The 18,357-nt window shown below is 37.4% G+C and overlaps 1 protein-coding gene and 1 long non-coding RNA gene across 10 annotated transcripts in view; one reads left to right on the top strand and one right to left on the bottom strand.

Moving 5' to 3' along the window:
* Nucleotides 1-11,959, top strand: part of NRXN3 (neurexin 3) — a 964,874-nt gene extending 952,915 nt beyond the window's left edge. For 5 of the 9 annotated variants that reach the window (XM_064715475.1, XM_064715471.1, XM_064715470.1 and 2 more), the window contains one exon: nucleotides 8,368-11,959. In XM_064715475.1, the coding sequence (XP_064571545.1) occupies nucleotides 8,368-9,293 (926 nt within the window). In that variant the 3' untranslated portion in view covers nucleotides 9,294-11,959. The remainder of the gene's footprint in view (nucleotides 1-8,367) is intronic. The other 4 variants (XM_064715479.1, XM_064715477.1, XM_064715476.1 and 1 more) reach the window with 1 other exon arrangement.
* Nucleotides 11,960-13,381: 1,422 nt separating this feature from the next.
* LOC135449158 (uncharacterized) lies at nucleotides 13,382-15,686 on the bottom strand. Its single transcript, XR_010440666.1, has 3 exons — nucleotides 15,577-15,686; nucleotides 14,825-14,858; nucleotides 13,382-14,170 (listed from the first exon to the last, which is right to left on the bottom strand). It is a non-coding gene; the product is annotated as an uncharacterized LOC135449158 (long non-coding RNA).
* Nucleotides 15,687-18,357: the final 2,671 nt, after the last annotated feature.

Genomic DNA, 18,357 nt, shown 5'->3' with positions numbered 1-18,357 from the left:
TTTTGAGATTCTCCAGGGAATCTGAATATGAAAGCAGTCTAATTTGACAGTGGGGAAGGGGTGTGCAAACATGATCTTTACATTTGAAACAGTACATTTGATGTACACAAGAAACAATTGCCTCAAATTACTGAGAATACACTGTCAATTTGATGGAGTTCAGAAAAGATGATTCTTAGAACAAGAAGGCTGTGGGTAGCTACAGATGAAGTTGTTCTAATTCCAATGCATAAAACTAGTTTCCTTGTTTTTTTTGTTTTACTCTCTGGTTATTATTATTATTACTATTATTATTAGTTTGTGTACTTTTACTGCTATTTTTAGTAGGGAAAAGTCTTAACTGTTTTTATAATTTGAGAACATTTAATGAAAATGTAAATATTAATACTATAATTATTAATTTTTTGTAACTTGCATGTTGAAGAAGTTGCAGCTTAGGGTTTGTGAGATTGTCAATGTTAGAGTTCTGTTCTTTCTTTTTGTTGATGGGCATGAATATGCTCATTTGTTTTTGTATATTGCCCATCCCTTCCTTACAGCCAGAAGCTCTAATGCTGCTAGATCACTCCGTACCGCCCTTACATGGACATGGCAACTGACTTACACATTCACTCCCATCATCTTCATCTCCTGTGTAGTACACTCATAGATTTATACACTCCCACTCCATCCACCCTAAGCATTTTTTCTTCCCATAAGTTTCCCTTCACCACCCCTTTCTTTAGCATTGTTAAAATTTTATGTGCAGTCATCCATTCCTTAAAACACACACACACAAAAATTATAGAAAAAAAGAAAATGTTTAAAAAAATATATATCAAATTGACCAAAAAGGCAAAAAAGCAACAAATTTTGCTTTTCAAAAAACATTATATGTAGATATGCAAACAAGCAAAAGTAAATTCAATAAATTGTACAGGATTTTTCAACTGCAATATGCTAACAACTTTACATAAGATAAAAAAATACAACCAAAAACAGCAGAAAAAAAAAGTTCAAATTTGTTAAGGTGCAAGATTTTTTTCTTTTCATGTTATGTGGTGTGGATGTATGTGTTGTTGCCTCCCTGTATCGCCCTTTGTTGTAAAACAAATATATTTAAAAAGAAATAATAAACATTTTGCTAAAAAAGTTTTTAAGAAACAACAGCAAAAAAAAGCAAGTTACAAGAATGTGGCAATGCTACTTGTCCAAGAGCATTCTTACACAACTTTCTTTTGTAAATTTTTCCTTTCATGCCAAAAAACATGCGGGCAATTTGTTGATGTAAGTTGACTGTTATGAAATCAATGTGGTATGCTTTCTAAATATTTTTATGTATTTTTGGTTACCTTTTTTTAAAGGAAATAATGGTTTTGGTTTTCATAATTTTTTTCAGTTCACATAGGTTTTGATCTTTCTTTTGCTGATAAAGTGAATTACTTGTTCTGTTTTTCCTTTTCTGACCTTGTTGCTGTGGCGTTTTTATTTTCTAGTGTATGGTTTTGCTTTATGAAAAAACATATAAGTTTATTTATTTTTTAATCACTTTGTATTTGCCTTTATGTTATGTGCTCTTTGTATATTGTCGATTGCCATATTGCATTGTGCATAGGAGGGGGTGAAGGAGTCTGAGGCAATTTGGTTCTGTTCTTTCTCAGTCCCCCTCTAGAAGCTTTCTTTCCCTTTCCCCACACGAATCACCAGTAACATTACTTCTTTTCATGTTACTTAAATTGTATTTAACCTGGTGGTGTAGCCTTCATGTCAAAATTTATGGGGCTTCTTTAGCATTTTGGTAGTTCTCTGGGTTTTCCTATTGCAGCTCTACACCATTCCTGCTTTATTCCCATGAAACTATTTTATTTCTATTGAATTTTTTCACTGCTGATTATGTGCCTGATGTCCAGTCCAAATGATACTCTCAAGTGTACTCTTGCCAGGTTAGTGCACCCACCATATTACTATTAGTATCAGACTTGATAGCATCGTCCAGATCCTGAACCTCTAAAATTTCCTTACTTCAAAAGAAGTTTGCATTAGTTTCTTCAAAAAGCAGTGACTAAAATAAGAGAAAGCTGTACTTCTTATATACTTATAAGTATATATGTTTTCACCATTTCTGCATAGTAATGCTGTGCTCAGCAGGTATATTAGGTCCAACCATCAAGTCCCTGGGACAACTGATACTGAAAACACAACAAATAATTATACTGAATAGGAAGCAGTCACCAGGTAATCATAAAAGTTTAAAATAATGGTGGGAGATAGAGGAGGACGTGCCTCAGTTGGTTCAGAGAAGCTCAGTGTCTGGGCACCAAAATTCTTGGTTTTGCTCTAGAATTTTGCTTCTAGACATGATGTCAGGACCTCTCTGGAAGGTTCTGTTTCACTAAAACTCCACAAAGGTGAGCAATAATTTACATCATTAACAGAAAACCCAACATTCACTTGGGATTCATGACCTCTCAAACTCTGTACCTTCATGTTGCTCATGAACCATCTGTTGGAAAACACTGCTGTTACTGATGACTTTTAATATAGTTGGAGGGAGGGGCTTAGGAAATGCTTTTCAACAAACTTCACCAGAAATCCAGTTTTATCAAATGACTTTGAGGACTGTATAGTGTCTGAAATCAAAAGGAGATATCTGAGATAAAGAGTGCAGTTTGCCATTGTAGAAATCTTGTTTTTTCTCTCTACTACTCTCTGTCAATTGCAATTAATTCTGACTGCAAGAGTAGAAAATATTGAGAATGTTCATATACTGGGTTTTGTGTTAGCATCATCATTCCTTTCAATCAGAGACTATATTCTGAATAATTTCCTCTTTTTATCCTCAGAGGACTCAAAGCAGAATTAACTAAATACCATTAGACTGAAATTTATGAACTCAGTCTTTTAATAAGAAATTATCGTGTTGATACAGGGCAGGGGAAAGGTAAGGAATTAGTTCTCTGGCAAGTATTCCCTATTAAAAATGGAGTCAGACTTCAGAGGAACATCAAAAGAATAGAATGAAATTTGCAAACTTTGGATGCAGAATTTCAAGTACCTGCAGGAATGGATGAATTGTGCAGCCTTTATGGATGACAATTTAAAGCTCCTCAGTTGCAGCTGGAAAAGAGAGACTATAAGGTGTGTTCCTTATCATCAGCAGCAGTGGATGAATCTTTCAGGCTTCCTTTTTGTGTGCCTTTTGTCCTTTATCAGTTTGATGCCTGAAACTCCACTGAAGTAGTTGTAGCTCTAAAGATGAAAACCACCAGCTGCCAGAGTTTTTCATGTTGTTTTATTTATCAAATTTTTTGGTGCCCTCTGCATTCCTGGCTTGCCCACACCATCCTCACAGTTCATAAGGCTTCTATTAAATATTAAACACTCCGTCTTTTCCAGTGGCAGAGGACTCTGACTAGAGCTCAGCTCCAGAGGTATGAATTATATATCTATAAATACACTCATAAAGCAAAAAGCAGGGCAGCTCCAAGGCTTAAGCAGACCTTTTATACCCCCAGTGCTCTTGGTAGTTTAAAGAAAAGAACAACTCCATGAAAGCAGTATATGTGTTACATTAAAAGGCTAATTTTTAATTAATATATGCACACTCTCTGGAATGAGAAGGCCAAGCAAACCACTGGGCTCTTTGGTATGAGATTTCCCAACTCACAGACTTCAGTTCTCTCAGAGCTCCTTCCAGTTTGGTATTAAGTTTTTTGGGGTTGGGTTGGTTTTTTTTTGTCTACACTGTGGATGAGTTTTGCATCTATGTCACTGCCGAGGAAATGATTTTATCTGTTCCTCTTTTGTTTAGTTCTGTGGCATTGTGTTTTCAAGAGGAGCTTTTTAAAACACATATTTCTATTCAAGAAACATCTATTCCCTGCTTAGGGGAGAAAGCACAAAGTAGGTGAAAAATAAATCTGGAAAATCCTTGTGAAATCTTTAGATTGCTAAAGTAACCCTGAATTCAAAGCACACACTTTTAACAGGTGCTTAACAGCCAACAGGAAAAAAAAAAAGGGAGAAAGAAATCTCTAACTACCAGGAAACAGCCTATATCATTCCCAAGCAGAATCTAAGTCTTACATGAATATTTGTTTGAACGCCATGGCCCAAACAGGGTTGCAGCCTTGCTTTTTTCTTTCATAGAATAGAGCAATTTGGAAATTGAACCTCCAAGTTTTATTCAAGGCTGCAAAGCATTAATTTTGCAGTTGAAAAATGGGTAGACACCGTGAGGAGAAAAGAAAATTTGACATACATAAGACCTCTCTCAAACATATTTCTCTTCAAAATTGTCATTGTTTTTCAAGGGCTCCTCTAGCTCTTTCTAGAGGCCTAAATCTGTAAAACATTTGCCTTCTACAGCAAACCATTCAGGATCCAAATCCTGCATAAGATATTCTTGACAACCAAGTTTTAGTTTTTAAAATCTTTCAGTGTTCACTTTTAATCTGATGTGGGGCCTGGGCAAGAGGCATCATTACTCCACCATCAAAGGACCACTGGCTCCAGGCAGCTTCCTGCACCCTCAGCCATTCTTCTGTGAAAGATGATTCCCCCTACACACACACTCAATCTGCTGGCCATCAGACTCCCTCTCATGTCTCTCACCTGCAGAAATGTAGTACCACTTACAGAGGTGCTTGCAGGTATGATATGAAAGTCTGCAATTGCTCCACAGATATTGGTGATCATATTTCTCACACTTTCCTGGGAACTTTTCAGGATTTACATTCCCTGTTATCCTTAAATAACACAGTTCTCTTAGACTGAGTGGCATTTTTATCATGTCATTTTTAAGGATGTTTTTATTCCCCTATAAATCTCATACCCCAGGAAGTATTCATTGTGCTTGCATCCTGTTAAACTTACAGCTTCAAGTTTGCTGTGAGGTTTGCATAGATGCCTAACAATGCAATAAAAGAGAAGCCAGATTTGATACCTAAAGTGCTTTTTCTGATTTACTGTCACACAGCCTTTTTTGGCCTCATTTTCTTCTATTATGGACAATTAAAAAAATTAAAAATCAAAACATAATTACAACCTTTTCATCTATCTGATCCACCACGAAGGTAAATGTAACAAATTAACTCCTTGATGGAGAAGTGACTCCTAAGGAAGAACCTTAAACAGTCTCTATTTCTTGAGTATGCAAGAAACCATAGTGTGAATCATTGGACAATTTGGAATAAAAACTAGTGATGAGATTAAATAATTGAATCAAAGTTAATCCACTACTCCTAGTATGAAAGTTATTTCTCTCCTCACTTACATTGAGAGATGAAAGCTTTGTAAAACTTAGTCCTGACTCTGTCTTATTGCCTTCCATCCACCAGACTTGCTGGCATTGAAAATCTCTGTTATTTTCTCCATCACTTATGTAAAACCTGAGTTATCATAGCAAGTCTATCAACTTTACTTCATATTTCAAGACAGCTGCGTTCATTTTTATAATTCCAGTAGTTTTGATCATTATCTCAAGTCCTCAATACCAACAAAAACTACATAACTATGACCTGCTTTTAAATGCAAAGGTTATTGGGGGAAAAGGATAAATACACATTAAATATAAAAAATGTCTGATTCCTTCCAGGAAATTAATCATTAGGAGGACCAAAATAATTTCTTTTTGGATGAAAGCTACCCAAAATATTGCTCCAATGGGTGGCAGATCAACTATACACTGATGCTGTAGGCCAGTATAATAGCTTTTAAGAACAAAGGCACTTCAAGGCTCCAGATGAGCAATTAAAAGCTGACAAACTTTTTTTTTCCAGTTGAGTGTCACAGATGATGAATGCAAATCACAGATGAGTATTGCAATTGAACAGTAAAACACTGATCTTAAAAACTGTTTAAAGAAACACTATCTATCCCTGACTTTCTGGAACTTAAATTCCAGACTCATGCCATTTGTTGCAATCCTCACTTAAATTCTGTTATTTTTATACATTTTTTTGCCAGGCTCACAGATGATCTTTCCCCCAAGGCATACTCTGAGTTCATCCTGAGACCACCTGTTTGCATAGATTATAGATGCTCTACTCAAGCCATGGATAGGCCTTCTGGACATATATAAATCATATTATATGCTCTAGTTTCTGCATTGCTCAGAAGACAGCTCAGATGCATGAGCACAAAATGCAGTGCAGCCATTTGGCAGACTCCACTGTAGGCTTTTTTACATAATTTTTTTGAAAGCATGTAGTTTAGAGACATTGATACTTATTTTTTCAGTCTCTCTGCAGTAACAAAAGAGATATATGAACATACTGAGGAAGCTCAGAAAACTAAACAACATGTTCAAATTGTCCCTTTGTATCTTAACTTAAAACTAGCTTTGCATGAAAGCGTGCAAAGCACCACATTTCTTATTTTGGTGTAATTTCAACCCTGGTACCTCTGAGAGAATTCCGACTGTTTCAATTGATTAAACTGTGTCACCACTTAGTTTCCCATTAAGGAAAAGAATAAGCCATATTGCTATTTCAGCTATCCAGATTTAATCAAACTGTTAAGTACCTTTTTCAGTATATTTCTGTCTCCCATGTGTAATTTGTTCAAATTATTTGCTCTCCAAATACATTTAGAAGGTATTTTGATTTTAGACAATATTCCTTATAGACATTCCATAGACATTACTGGCAGAATTCAATGGGAAACAAGTGCATATAATATATAGGGTAGATTTTGAGAGAGTAGAATTTTTGACCTTGATGAATTCAGCATTGTAGCAATGCCAAACTGTTCATTAGCAGTTATTAATACATAACTAAAACCCAGAATTATTTATTTAGAAACTACAATTCCTTTTGAACATTCCCCTTAAGCAATGGTGAGTATAAATCAAAATTTCATGTGCATTAGGAATACTTACTGAGTTGTACTCCTTTGAACAGATCTAGGTGATTCTCATTATGTTAGCTGAACAATTCAATTTATATTTTAAGCTGCTTACTTACATGGCTAGGCAAAGAAAAATTACCCAAATTAAAATCTATACACAAACTTTCAAAATCAATATAATTCACTCTAAAAGAAAAAAATTGTTGATGACCTGTATGTCAACAGAAGACTATATAAACAGAGGTAGAGGAATTAGATAAATTAATAAGATTCCACATTTTTTTGTCCACAATATAAAACACTGGAGTTTTAACTACCATATACTCAAAAATAGAGGTGCAGTCACATTATGATACAGAGACAACAGAAGGCTATTACCCTAAAAGTAGCAATATGGCTGCTCAGAATCCAAATCACAGAACTGATACACTGATTTTCTTGTTTAATTTGCAGCTTATATTGTTGTAAGGTACAAATGTTACATCTCTAGCTTTATTGTTCTGCTTGAAGAGGAGACCATAAGTCCACCTTGTTTTTAGACCTCTGTAGGCAGGTAACCATCCTGTTAGAAATCAGTAGAACTGATTGCAACTGTGTGCCTGTCAAGAATAAGCAACAGTAGGTGTGAAGACAATATCTGCAGTGCAGTCCTGGGCTCAAGTGCTGATTTGGTTCATCAAAGTCCTTATTCACTTTTTTTGTCAATCACTATAAAATCTATCTTAATTTTAATCAAATTATAGTGAATGAATATCAAGAAGAATGGAAGATGAAGATAGCATGGCACTAGTAGCCTCAAAAGATGCAAGGAAAGGGACATTCCTAGTGTCAAACAGAATGCTAAAGAAAGATTAAAAAGAAATGAACATATTGAGTAGAGCTCTGTACCTTCATGGACCCAGTAAGTACTTGGTTCTTATTACATCCTTCACGCTCATGAACCTTCCCACAATTTAAAAGCCAGACAATGATCAGGAAGAAATGGATGAATGGAAAACACCTTAGGGAAAGAACTTATATACTGCTACAGAGGGTGAGCATATCAGAATGGCAGAGAAGAAATACCACTGTTATTTTAAATGAAAATAATCAGAAGAGGAAAAAATGGCAAGATGAATGGTAGAAAATAAAGCTAGGAGAACACTGGCCTATGGCAGTCTAAAGTAATTAATTTAAATAGTCTTCTAACCAAATGCTTGAAAAAAATCACTACCAAAAATTGATGACCACAGAGTCACTTGAGAGTATCTCCAAAAATAAAAAAATTTTCATCTGTAAAAATTCAGGGTATTTCACTGTACATATCTAGCATAGGTAGGAAATGGAGCATTCACTTTACCAATGCCCGAGCAGGGTGGGAGGGAACAATGAAAGGCAGCCCCAAAAAAGTATGTAGGTAGTGTAGCTAGAGAGAGAGAAAGCTGATCCCTGACACCTTTTCATAATGCCCAGATCCTCTCTCACCCTTAAGTGAACTGAAAATGGTGCATTGTGTCATTAAAATGTACTAATCTTTTTTTTTTCTCTTTTCCATCCCAGGAGGTGAATTAGTTATCCCTCTACTTGTAGAAGACCCTTTAGATATCCCTCCTATTGCTACTCGTGCACCTTTCATTACACTTCCCCCTACCTTTCGCCCCCTCCTCACCATTATTGAGACCACCAAAGATTCCCTGTCCATGACCTCTGAGGCGGGGTTACCTTGCTTGTCGGACCAAGGCAGCGATGGTTGTGATGATGATGGCTTGGTGATATCTGGGTATGGCTCAGGGGAAACCTTTGACTCTAACCTACCCCCTACTGATGATGAAGATTTTTACACCACCTTCTCCTTGGTAACAGATAAGAGTCTTTCCACTTCAATCTTCGAAGGTGGCTACAAAGCACACGCACCCAAGTGGGAATCCAAGGACTTTAGACCTAACAAAGTCTCCGAAACTGGTAGGACTACTACCACGTCTTTGTCCCCTGAGCTGATCCGCTCCACAGCTTCGTCCTCGACTGTGATGATTCCCAAATTGCCAGCTGGCAAAATGAATAACCGTGAGCTCAAACCCCAGCCTGACATAGTCTTGCTTCCGTTGCCCACTGCCTATGAGCTAGACAGCACAAAGCTGAAGAGCCCGCTAATCACTTCCCCCATGTTCCGTAATGTGCCCACAGCAAACCCCACGGAGCCGGGAATCAGACGGGTTCCGGGGGCCTCAGAGGTGGTCCGTGAGTCGAGCAGCACAACGGGGATGGTCGTCGGCATTGTGGCTGCTGCCGCCCTCTGCATCCTCATCCTCCTGTACGCCATGTACAAGTACAGGAACAGGGACGAGGGGTCCTATCAGGTGGACGAGACGCGGAACTACATCAGCAACTCAGCCCAGAGCAACGGCACGCTCGTGAAGGAGAAGCAGCAGAGCTCAAAGAGCGGCCACAAGAAGCAGAAAAACAAGGACAAAGAGTATTATGTGTAAAAAAGAATAATTATTTATATATAAATATAGAAATACTTAATGAGATTTAACTGAGATATCAGAACCATTGCAGCGAACGAGATGATTGGGAGATATCGTTTGTGGGAAAAAGTATTGGGAAAAAATTTCAGCAGTGACTGTTAATGTCTAAGTCCTCACTTGGAGTCAGCAAACTTTGCCCTAATGTATTATAAAGCACACTTAGCGTTCTGGAGATGGCGCGCACAGCTCTGCTCTGTTAGTGAACTTGGACATCTCCAAATCTCCTCCTCCGCTGAACTTTCTGCAAAGGTAGAAGACTTCATGGCTTACTTGTTTCATATCTCCAAGTGAGTCTTTAACAATGTTCGTGATCCCTGACTGTATCAATAATTTTTCAGTTTACTTATTTAAAAAAAAAAAAAAAAAAGAAGGAAAAAGAAAAAATATAAACATTATTAAACAACAAAGATATATTGAACAAACTGATCTGGCCGTGTCCAGCATACACATAACTTTTCGAGATTGGAGGAGGGGAATAAATGAGTTTGGAGATTGTTGGTTTTTTGGTTTGATTTTGTTTTGTTTCTTGGGTTGCTTTTTGTTTGGTTTCTTTGGTTACTTTGGGTGAGGGAGGGAAGAGTGGAGTGGAATGATGTGGGGGGTGACCCAGGACACGAGAAGAAATCTCGGAAAAAAAATCCATAATAAATAAAGAGAGACTATTGCCGTATATGAATTCAAAAGCTACCCATGGTGTTTACTCTGCATATCTGGTTGTATTGTCTCTAGAATCCATCATCTTGTAGTAAGTTGTTTGCTAACAATGCAGTGACAGTGTCTGATGAGTGGTGCTGAGGAAAATTGTCATGGAAAGGTGGTTCTCTTGGATCTGGCTCCAGTATTTGCAATTGAACGGAAGAGCAGATGGGTTATGGTCTGTTCTGATCAGCCATTGGCTTTATTTGAGTATAGCACTCAGTATGCATTTGACAACCAAAGTATGGTTAATGGGATTCGGAGATTCAAAAACCAATGCTTAAAAATTATTAACTGTTCTGAACTGAATATACTGTGCAAAAGTAAAGGAGCCTTCCTCTGGGATGTGGTTCTGTGACATTGCAATGCATGCAAAAAATAATAATAAATCAGTTTAATAAAGTGATCAGAAAGACACCACTGAGTTCAACTTGTGACAAGACCAATGAACATCAGAAAATCTAAACACTTGTAAAAGAATGCAAATTACACCGTTTTTTTGACATATAATTGTTTTTCATATGTAATATTTTAATTTTGTAGCTTGACATTTCAGATGATCTCTGTCTTTCCATTTGCCCTATTCTCCCTTTTCCTTCTCTTTTATATAAAAGAAAATAAATAAAGCTGCTGTGACACACAAAAAATAATAAAGAAAAATTAATTTAATAATTTAATATATATATATATATACACACAGATATATTTATCATGGTATGTTTGATGGGACGGCTGGAACAGAAGTTCTGTTATGGTCTTAATGCGGAATAAGAATGTTCTTGAAGAACAGAGTAAAAAGAAACAGACAACAAAAGCAAACCTTAAAATGTGAAGGGAGCGTGTGTTTTAGCTTTGTCACAGTTACCTGTGTCAAAAAAAAAAAAACCTGAAATTTTGTTTACATATTTTACTACTATTTTTTTGCTAGTATAATTTCTATATGGATACCCTAATGGTGTATATACTGTTTTATGGTTAAATTGGGAATGTCTTATGTTTTATTTAACTTATTTAATTTGGTTGTTTGCTTTCTACATTTTCCCAGTTATTGTGAAAAGAATTATCTTACTGTACAGAACAATAGTGAGGTGGTTTGACGGCCATGCCTATCATGTGCAAAAAAGTAGATGAGGGAGAGAGAGACAGAGTGGGAAACAACAGAAACCAAGACAGGTTGAGAGCCCTGGGATATCAGAAATGAAAACTTTTGCTGTATGCGGATGAAAACTAATCAGCTGTTTAGGTTTAGAAATCTACTCTTGCTGGTGTTTATAAGTCGCATGAATATTTGACTTTGAAGAAGTTTCATCAGATACACACACGCACATGGGAACTTAAATGCAGAAAAACAGTCTTCTCAAACACATAGAGAAGGCACTTTCATGTTAACAAATATTTTCAGTGCGTGTATGTGTGCGTGTGTGTGGTGCGTGTGTGCGTGTGAGGTTGAGCTTTTTCTTTTTTATTTTTTATACAAAAAAGAAAAAAAGACAGGTTTTAAAAAGGTATGAAAGCACGATTTTAGATGACTTAACTGGCCGAAACTATATAAAAGTTGATTATATCTTGATGTCTGTAAAAGATTGCTGTTCTTGGAGTCTTGGAGTCTTGTGAAATGATTTCCTGCTTTCTTTCTTCCTTTCCTTTTTGCTTTCCTTTTTTAAGTTAAAGGAAAAATATTTACACTTTCCTTTTTTGTGTAAGTTTCTATTGGACAGTTTTTGGGAACATGTGCATTTCTGTATGTGGGCTACTACCATATCCCTGTTGCTTTATGGACAACCTGGAGAATTTTTATTTGAGTTATCGTGATGTTATTGCTTTTTTTCCATTTCTTTTTCTTCTTCTTTTTGATTATTTTTCTTTTCTTAGTTGCAGTTTGTTTAAAGATATGCTTAGCAATAAAATGTTCTTCCCAAAGCCCTGAATCCTGCTGCGTTTTTATTTCCAAAAGACTTCAGGGAAATTCCAGACCTTTAAAGGTGGAAATATTCTGTGATGCAAGTATCCCCCATCCCACAGGAGTGTTTATCCACCAAATCACAGAATCATGTTCATGTTTGCATTCTTCTTTTAGTCCAATGAACCTTTTTTCTTTCCTTTGCAGAGATACAAATTACACTTGAGTCTGGAGTCTATCTCATAGCACTTCCACCACCTGAGTTGCATCATTCTCTGTAGTACGGGTTTCAGTTACCTCACATAAAAGCATACCTAGGACATTGACTTAGCATGCCCTTTCTTATGTGCTCCCTTTGAAGTGTGTAGCTCTTTCAGTGATGTTTGTGGGATTCTTGATTCATCTTTGGTCAGGAGTCAGTGGTAGATTCTTTGAGTGTTCACCTCTTTCCAGTTAACCCCAATTACAGTACTGAATGTTCCTTGTCCTACTGGGCGTTATAGTCTGATTCTGGCCATCATGCAAAATTGCCAATACCCTATCATTCAGCAAGTTGTACAGAACTTCAGTTCACAGTAGTAGTATGGGGTTTTGACAGATTCAAGCTTCCTAAGCTATCTGCAAGGTCTTAAACTGTTTACAGGCATCTGGAGTTCAGCCAAACGAGTATTTCACAGCCCTTTCATTTTCAGCCTGGGATGACTTCACCTTTTTTTCCCCTAGGTGGAATCCATAGGTCTTTTGAGCAGTGTTTCCACAAGTTTCATTTACAATCAAATTCGACTTGGGATAAAATGGTTGTTCAGGTATTGTCTCTGATTTTCTACCTTGTTTTTGCTCACATTTGCATAGGCGAGAATATGTATGTGTACATACATGTGAGGTCCTTCAACTGTTTTCAGTTCTTTTGTGAATCATTATTCTGATAGATTCCCACATGCATCAAATCCAAAGGTTCTGGTCTAATCTTCACTCATTTCCCTCCCAAAATCATTAAATTTCTGAGTGATGACTGGTACCTAGTATTTCCAGTACTGGAGCAATCAGCTGGGATGTGGGAGATATAGATCTGAACCTAAATATCTCTTCTAATATTGCCAAAAATTTCGTTATCACCAAGCAGTTGGTGTTCTGAAAAAATATTTCTCTTCCTCAGTACTTCTCTCAAAACCTGTTATACTTCATATCATTATGAAATACTGTGTGAAGCAAGAAATTTCAACCTGACTTACCCTAACCCTCTGGCTGTAGTCATGCTTTTTCTCATTTTTTCTGTCATCTAATGACCACTTTATTACTTAGGCTAAATGAAAATGTCAGAAAAGAGATTTCATTGCTGCCTAAAAGGCTTGGAATTATTGTATGTCTTTGGCTCATCACAGAACCATAGAATTGTTGAGATAGAAAAGGACCCCTGGAGATCATGTAGTCCAAGCTCTACCACCCCAAGCAGAGTCAATGGCAGTAACTTGCCCTGGACTATGTCTATTTTTGTTAATATCTCCACATGTAAATGCCACAATCTCTCTAGGCAACCTGCTCTGTACAAGCACATTCAGTGTAAACATTTTTTGTTGTGCTTCAATAAAATTTAATTCATTTCTTCCCATTTCCTTTTACCCTTTTTCTGGGTACCAGGGAAAATATCCTGGTTCTCTTTTCTTTGCAGCCTCCCTTCAGGTGTTCATACATATTAGTAAGAGTCCCTATAAGCCTTTGCTTCTTCAGGTTGAGCTGTCCCAGCTCCCTCAGCCTCTCCATATACAACATGTGCTCCAATCACTTACTCATCTTCATGTCTTTTTGTCAGACTCACTCCAGTATCTAGAGCAGACACAATTGCCTTATCCCCATATCTGAGCTAGGTACACGGCTCTTTTCAACAACCAGGGCTGGGCAGCTGCTGCTCTTCCTGCCATTTTGTACTGGCTGACAACACCCCACTTACTGTAACACTTTTTGAAGATCCCTATCTTAGGTGCCTAATCCTGTATTTCCAAAACCATTCAGCGTATCTCTGTTTATTGCACAGTTGCAGAGGTTCTTCACTGAGACAAGTCATGAAGATCTGAGCACAAATGGGCTTGACCTTTCCCAGCCCTGGTGTTGCAGAAAAGGACAAGTGAGGAGCAATGTAAATGCTGGTTCCTTTTCCAGACCTTTCTGTCTTGTGCTTCTTGTCTGGGAGGGAGGGCAGATATGCTGGTCTCCTCTGCAGTTGCCATGCCAGGCTGTTTTTCTTCCACAAGAAGTGAGAACATTCTGATCAGACAGTTTGGTAATAATGATTAAAAGACAAACATCCTTCCTTGTCAATTCCATAGTGAAAGTAACTTCAATCATAAGGTAATGATTACTCCCAAAAAAGGCAAAGACACATGAATTGTAACTAATGAATATGACTCGACACTTAGGGGGAAAGTTAAGTATGTTACTTCTATGGAGATGCAGTTTTAGTGCTATCAGTCTGAAGGACATTTGCAAGATCACAAGGTTCTGTCAAGGGCCCTTTGAGAACATAAAGTCATGTGCGGCTGTTGTCATTTTAACATACACCCTCCCTAGCTGCCAAGGTTGGCACTGGCTCCCTAGAAGATGTTTCTTATATGGTGGAACAAGTCCATGCTTTTCCCTTCCCACAAGCAAGCGATAACAAAGAAATGGAACAGCAACAAGGCTTGCCTTCCAGCTGTCAACCTCACCAGACCTTCCTGGGTTGGTAGAGATACCAGCATGAGAAGAAAGACTATTGCCTGCTGTTTGGCTCTCTGGATGGGACCCAGGCTGAGCTCTGAGAGCACATTTGCCTAGCTGGTATAGAAGTATTGCAGGCAGGGGTGTCATGATAAATGAAGGAGGTTGGGGTGCATGCAAGGTCTTGGCTGATACTTACTCTATTGGTTAAAGTTTTCCCACAGTAGCAACATCTGTTAAGAAAACAAAAAAAATTTAGAATCTCTTATTCAATTTGGTAAAATGCTGTATAGTAAGCTATCGCACTCTGTTTTCTCTTCAGACAATACACATTGCACAGTGCTCTATCTCCTCTCTGTCCCCAAACAGTTCCCAATAACCCCATTTTTCTGGCATGCCTGTTCATGTTGTCCTTCACACATCAGCAAATGCAGTGCCATTCAAGGAAATTTTTCAGTTAATGTTGGTCTGCAGGGATTTGATGTTTGTAATTTGGGCACATGGAATGCATGAGAGAGGGAAAAGAGCACACTCAAGAGATTATGTTAGACTGCATATAGCTAAAGAAAGGCTTAATTTTTAAAGGTATTAAGCTGGCTAATTCTTATTAAAAACAGGGGAAATCAACTACATAAACACCTTTAAAAATTGAGGCTATTTCAGTGTAGCAGTCAGATAAAGTTAATTAGCTAGTGTTAATTGCTTGGGCTTTTGCAGTACCTAATGGTGTAGGCAAGTGGTGGACAAGGTTCTGCTTTTTCTCATGAGGTTTACATAACTCACCTGCCCTGAGAGTGGGAGTAAAGATGAGAGATGGTTTAGATATGTTGTAAATTGCCTGGAGACAAATCCATTTCAGCATGCTAGGGTGAAGCTGCATGAGCATGCTATTTCCTTAAATCAGTTGAGGCAGACCAAAAACAAGAAAAAAACTTTGGCTTATTTACATACCTTGTAAAAACCCAACTGAAGACCAAACCTGTACTTCTGCCACCTAGCACAACCTAAAGCCACTCAGCAAGAGTTTTCATCTACCGCTCCATGCATCTCTTTTGTCTGCCTGTTTACAGAATACAACAAAAGGACAATGTCCACATGGGTCAGAAACATCCTGAACAAGCAGCTGGAAAAACTTAAGGCATGCTTTTCTTCAATGGCTCGTAAGCTGGGCACTATGCCTAACAGCTTTGGCTGATGCACATGGAAAATTAAACTCACTGGGAAAGAATTATATACATACATTTAATAATGCTGCCAAAGCCTTTGTAACACTCTGAAAGAATTCACTCAGCCTTTGGATTTCAAGAATACTTACATAAAGTGTTAAAACACAGAACAACAAAACAGGACTGATTCACACCACAGAAACAGAAGTGGAAATGAGAAAAGTGAATGCTCTGTAAACCATTTGTAATTGTATCTGCATAACCTCCTGGGTGCACATGGTTCTCACAGTTTTCAGTCTTATAGCCTGGCCCAGTAATTTAAAGTTGCTACTACTATCATGTGATGGTAATAGCAAGTCTTTAGTTATGTGGAGAAAGAGATAAATGCAAGGATCACTCACAAGGTGATGAGGTTCCTCTTCTGAGGAACAGTTTCCAAGAGCTATTTTTAAGAACAGATGAAGACGAAGAAACAGAGCCTGCATGCAATGCACAGCAGTGCACCTAGTAAAGCAGCAGGTGAAAAACAGGATTTTGATTTCCAAAACCAAGAATACTGAGCTGAGCTGTGCCAGGGCTAAAAAGTCTTTGTGTAACTTGAATCAAGCCCTTTTGTCCCCGTGCATCATGCCCTGGAGTTTACTTGTACTATGCAGGACACTTCCAGTAGGTCTATTTGAATTCTGTAAGTATTTGATCTCGACCACTTCTTCTACATCACATGATTATGCATTTCTGCCGGTTCTCTGAGTCACAAACATTAATTTACATCCATGGTTCCCTAGTGAGATGATACTAGTATCTCCCCTGTGCAAGGATGGAAATTAAGACAAAGAGACTTGCCTGTGGTTACATAGAAAATCCATGGTTGTAAAAAGATTAGCCCTCAAAGCTTCCAGACTCTCCCACTTTACTCACGCCTCCAAAGTACACTGTGGTGCTGCCAGAGGTATAACACATGTATTCCTCCCATTAACACTAGCTTCTCCAAATCAAGAGCTGGCTTGATTTGATTTGGCTAAGAAAACTTAGAACAAATGGCATAAATGCAGGAGCTTCTAAAAAGAGAATAAAACACTTTCAACTAAGAACAAACCATTTAAAAATGGAAACTATTAGGTTGCTAACTGTTTATTTTAAATGTCCTGGATTTATACATACTGGTAAATACACAGGCACATGAATGCATTTTAACATCCAAAGCAGCTTCTAATCTGTTAATCAAGCCCTTTTCTCCCATGTGCATTGTGAACTAGAGCTTACTTGTACTGTGCAAGTACTATACTCTGGCAGTTCTAATCTGCCAGAGTCTAGCTTTGCCATCTGTGAACTCCTGCAGAAAATCACTGCCTGCATCTGTAATATTTTGCTATAAACAACTTTTTATACCAATTACAATAACACCAATGACAACACAATTTTATTACATGTAATTATAGGAAGTAATACTAAATGCCGTATCACAGCCCTCCTGGGTCAGTGAGAGTTGAAGTTGATTGTTATCGCTCGCAGTCTGCGCTGAAATACACAGTGTTTCCAAGATTTTAGATAACAAAGATATTGTTATCTGGATAAATTGAGTCATAACTCTTACAAGCATTTAGAATCTACTGAAACTTCCTTAGAAGCGAATGGCAAAGCTTCCTGACAATAAACAGAGAGTGCTCCCTTTCCATAAATCTCTGAATCTCTGCAAGTTTTGCTGAAAAAACTGTTTGGATGTTTCCTTTTTTTCCTTACCTCATGGTGTTCATTGATTTTTTTTTTTTTTATATTAGCCACATTATGATCATAAAGAATAACAATTATGCCATGCACTATAAAGGCTTACTTTGCAACAAGGAAAGTTTCTGAAGCACTGTTTCTGCTCTCTTAAAGCCTTTTTAACACAAGGATTGAGAGTACAGAAGCTCTCAAACACCTCAAAGGTTTCTCTCTTCTCCTTCTCCTGATGTTTCTGGGCCCTCAAAAACAAGTGGCCATAATATCAACATTTTAAGTTGATAAATGGCCATTTTATGGCCATTTTAAGTGGCCATAATATCAACATTTCTTCTACAGAAAGAGACCTACAAATAAATTTACAATTCTTATTTTACCTACAAATAACTTTATTTTTTTTTTCATAGCTGATTGCACTTCATAGTATTGCTTTCTCATTGAATTATTTGCTTAGCAAAATGGAAGAAAATAAGCTGCATATACAGTGCATCTGGGTAAATGTAAGCAAAATCCATCAACAGGAGTGTTGCATTTAACATAAGCATGGGCTCTTACACTTAAGCTACACCTGCAGGGTGAATACATCAGACAACACTATTTAGCACTAAGATATATTGCACCTTGAGCACTTACTACTGAAGTTAAGAAATGCTTTGTCACTGATCAAAAAAACACATAAAAGGAAAGTTTCCCTACATAAAAAATTTATATATACTTCCCTCCTCAAATTATCAATCACGAGTACAACCTAATGTATCCCATATACTAAGGATCATTTCTTGCAGTGGCACCTGTGCAGCTTTGTTGAAGCTAAAATTCTTATACATTCTCGTCCAACAATAAG

The sequence above is a fragment of the Zonotrichia leucophrys genome, chromosome 5, assembly GCF_028769735.1.
Source record: "Zonotrichia leucophrys gambelii isolate GWCS_2022_RI chromosome 5, RI_Zleu_2.0, whole genome shotgun sequence".
NCBI classification, from domain to species: domain Eukaryota; kingdom Metazoa; phylum Chordata; class Aves; order Passeriformes; family Passerellidae; genus Zonotrichia; species Zonotrichia leucophrys.
The sequence above is the reverse complement of the archived record's forward strand: the minus strand, read 5'-3'. Positions and strand labels throughout refer to the sequence as shown.